This window comes from Otolemur garnettii, unplaced genomic scaffold (genome assembly GCF_000181295.1).
Source record: "Otolemur garnettii isolate 467f Iridium unplaced genomic scaffold, OtoGar3 scaffold00212, whole genome shotgun sequence".
Classification (NCBI taxonomy): domain Eukaryota; kingdom Metazoa; phylum Chordata; class Mammalia; order Primates; family Galagidae; genus Otolemur; species Otolemur garnettii.
This window is the reverse complement of record NW_003852607.1, coordinates 1,621,633-1,623,133: the sequence shown is the minus strand read 5'-3', so window position 1 is coordinate 1,623,133 and position 1,501 is coordinate 1,621,633. Positions and strand designations below refer to the sequence as shown.

General features: G+C 39.2%; 1 protein-coding gene across 1 annotated transcript in view; it reads right to left on the bottom strand.

Annotated features, from left to right (window-relative positions):
• Positions 1 to 625: 625 nt before the first annotated feature.
• Positions 626 to 1,501, bottom strand: part of LOC100945328 (zinc finger protein 665-like) — a 10,265-nt gene continuing 9,389 nt past the window's right edge. The window contains exon 4 of the mRNA XM_023507956.1: positions 626 to 1,422. Within this exon, the coding sequence (XP_023363724.1) occupies positions 1,037 to 1,422 (386 nt within the window). The 3' untranslated portion in view covers positions 626 to 1,036. The remainder of the gene's footprint in view (positions 1,423 to 1,501) is intronic.

Sequence of the window (1,501 nt, the reverse complement as noted above, 5' to 3'; positions counted from 1 at the left end):
TTCTTGCCCAGGCTGGTCTCAAACTCATGAGCTCAAGTAATCCACCCACCTCAGCCTCCCGGAGTGCTAGGATTACAGGTGTGAGCCACCATGCCTGGCCTGACAATATTAATCATAAAGGAAAAAGGCACAATGACTCACATCTGCAATCCCAGTATGCTGGGAGACCAGGTTGGCAGAATTGCTAGAATTGAAAGTTTGAAACTAGCCTGGGTAACACAGTGAGACATTACTCCCCCAAACAAATTAAGAAACATCAGCTTGACTAAATATAGTGTACCTGTAGTCCCAGGTGAGAGGCAGAGGGCACAGGCTAGCTGGAGCCGATGAATTAGTGTGTGCAGTGGATTATGATCACACCAGTGCACTTTACCCTGGGTTACAGAGTCTTCATGAAAATAGAAAAAAACCAAACCAAACCAAACCAAAATAACCTTTAATCTCCAAAAGTGGCATCCTTTTTCTTCAAAGAAATAAGACAGAAATGATTCTCAGTGGTCAATTGAGACCTATTGTTCTATAGATTCTTTCCCAGACACCACCAAGAAAGGTCAGTAAGGACAGCATGTGAAGACATTTCAAAGTTCAGGCTGAAAGTTACAAAAAGTAGTGTTTCCAAGAACCTTAATGAAATAATGAACCTCAAATAATAACCTAAGTATCACTGACCATGTCCATATGTCCTTACATGGTAAGTGGTCATGGTTAAGTGTCATGTCATGCCAGTCAGTGAACTTTGGTTTATAGTTACTCTTCACCATGTAACATCAGACATTAAATACTGGAGAACTAGAGACTGATTTATTTCTTGTGCAAACTCTGACTTCCAAAGTAATGGTCTTTGGGTATTAGCCACATGATAAACATTTCATTTATGTAGTTTTATTAAAGATGTACCTTTAGGTGAGTAGTGAGTGGTTAGGCCTGGATAAAGCCACACACATTACACTTCATTTCTCTTTAGCTTACTCTGTGACACTAATTAATGGTAAAATTTATAATGAAGGCTTGCCACCCTCCAAGAGTTTGCAGTCTCTCACAAATGAGTTCTCTGATGGTGTACAAGGGATGAAAAGTGGCTAAAGACCTTACCACATACATTACATTGGTAAGGTTTCTCTCCAGTGTGGGTTCTTTGATGACTTTTAAGGGATAATTTTAAACTGAAGGCCTTGCCGCACTCATTACATTTGTATGGTTTCTCTCCAGTATGAATTCGCTGGTGATGTGTAAGGGATGTTTTTTCTCTGAAGGTCTTGTCACATTCATTACATTTGTAAGGTTTCTCTCCTGTATGGATTTTATGATGATTTTTAAGGTTAGATTTGTGACAGAAGAGCTTGCCACAGTCATTACATTTGTATGGTTTCTCTCCAGTATGAATTCGCTGGTGACATGTAAGGTATGACTTTTCACTGAAGGCTTTATCACATTCATTACATTTGTAAGGTTTCTCTCCTGTATGGATTTTATGATGATTTTTCAGGTTTGATTTACGACG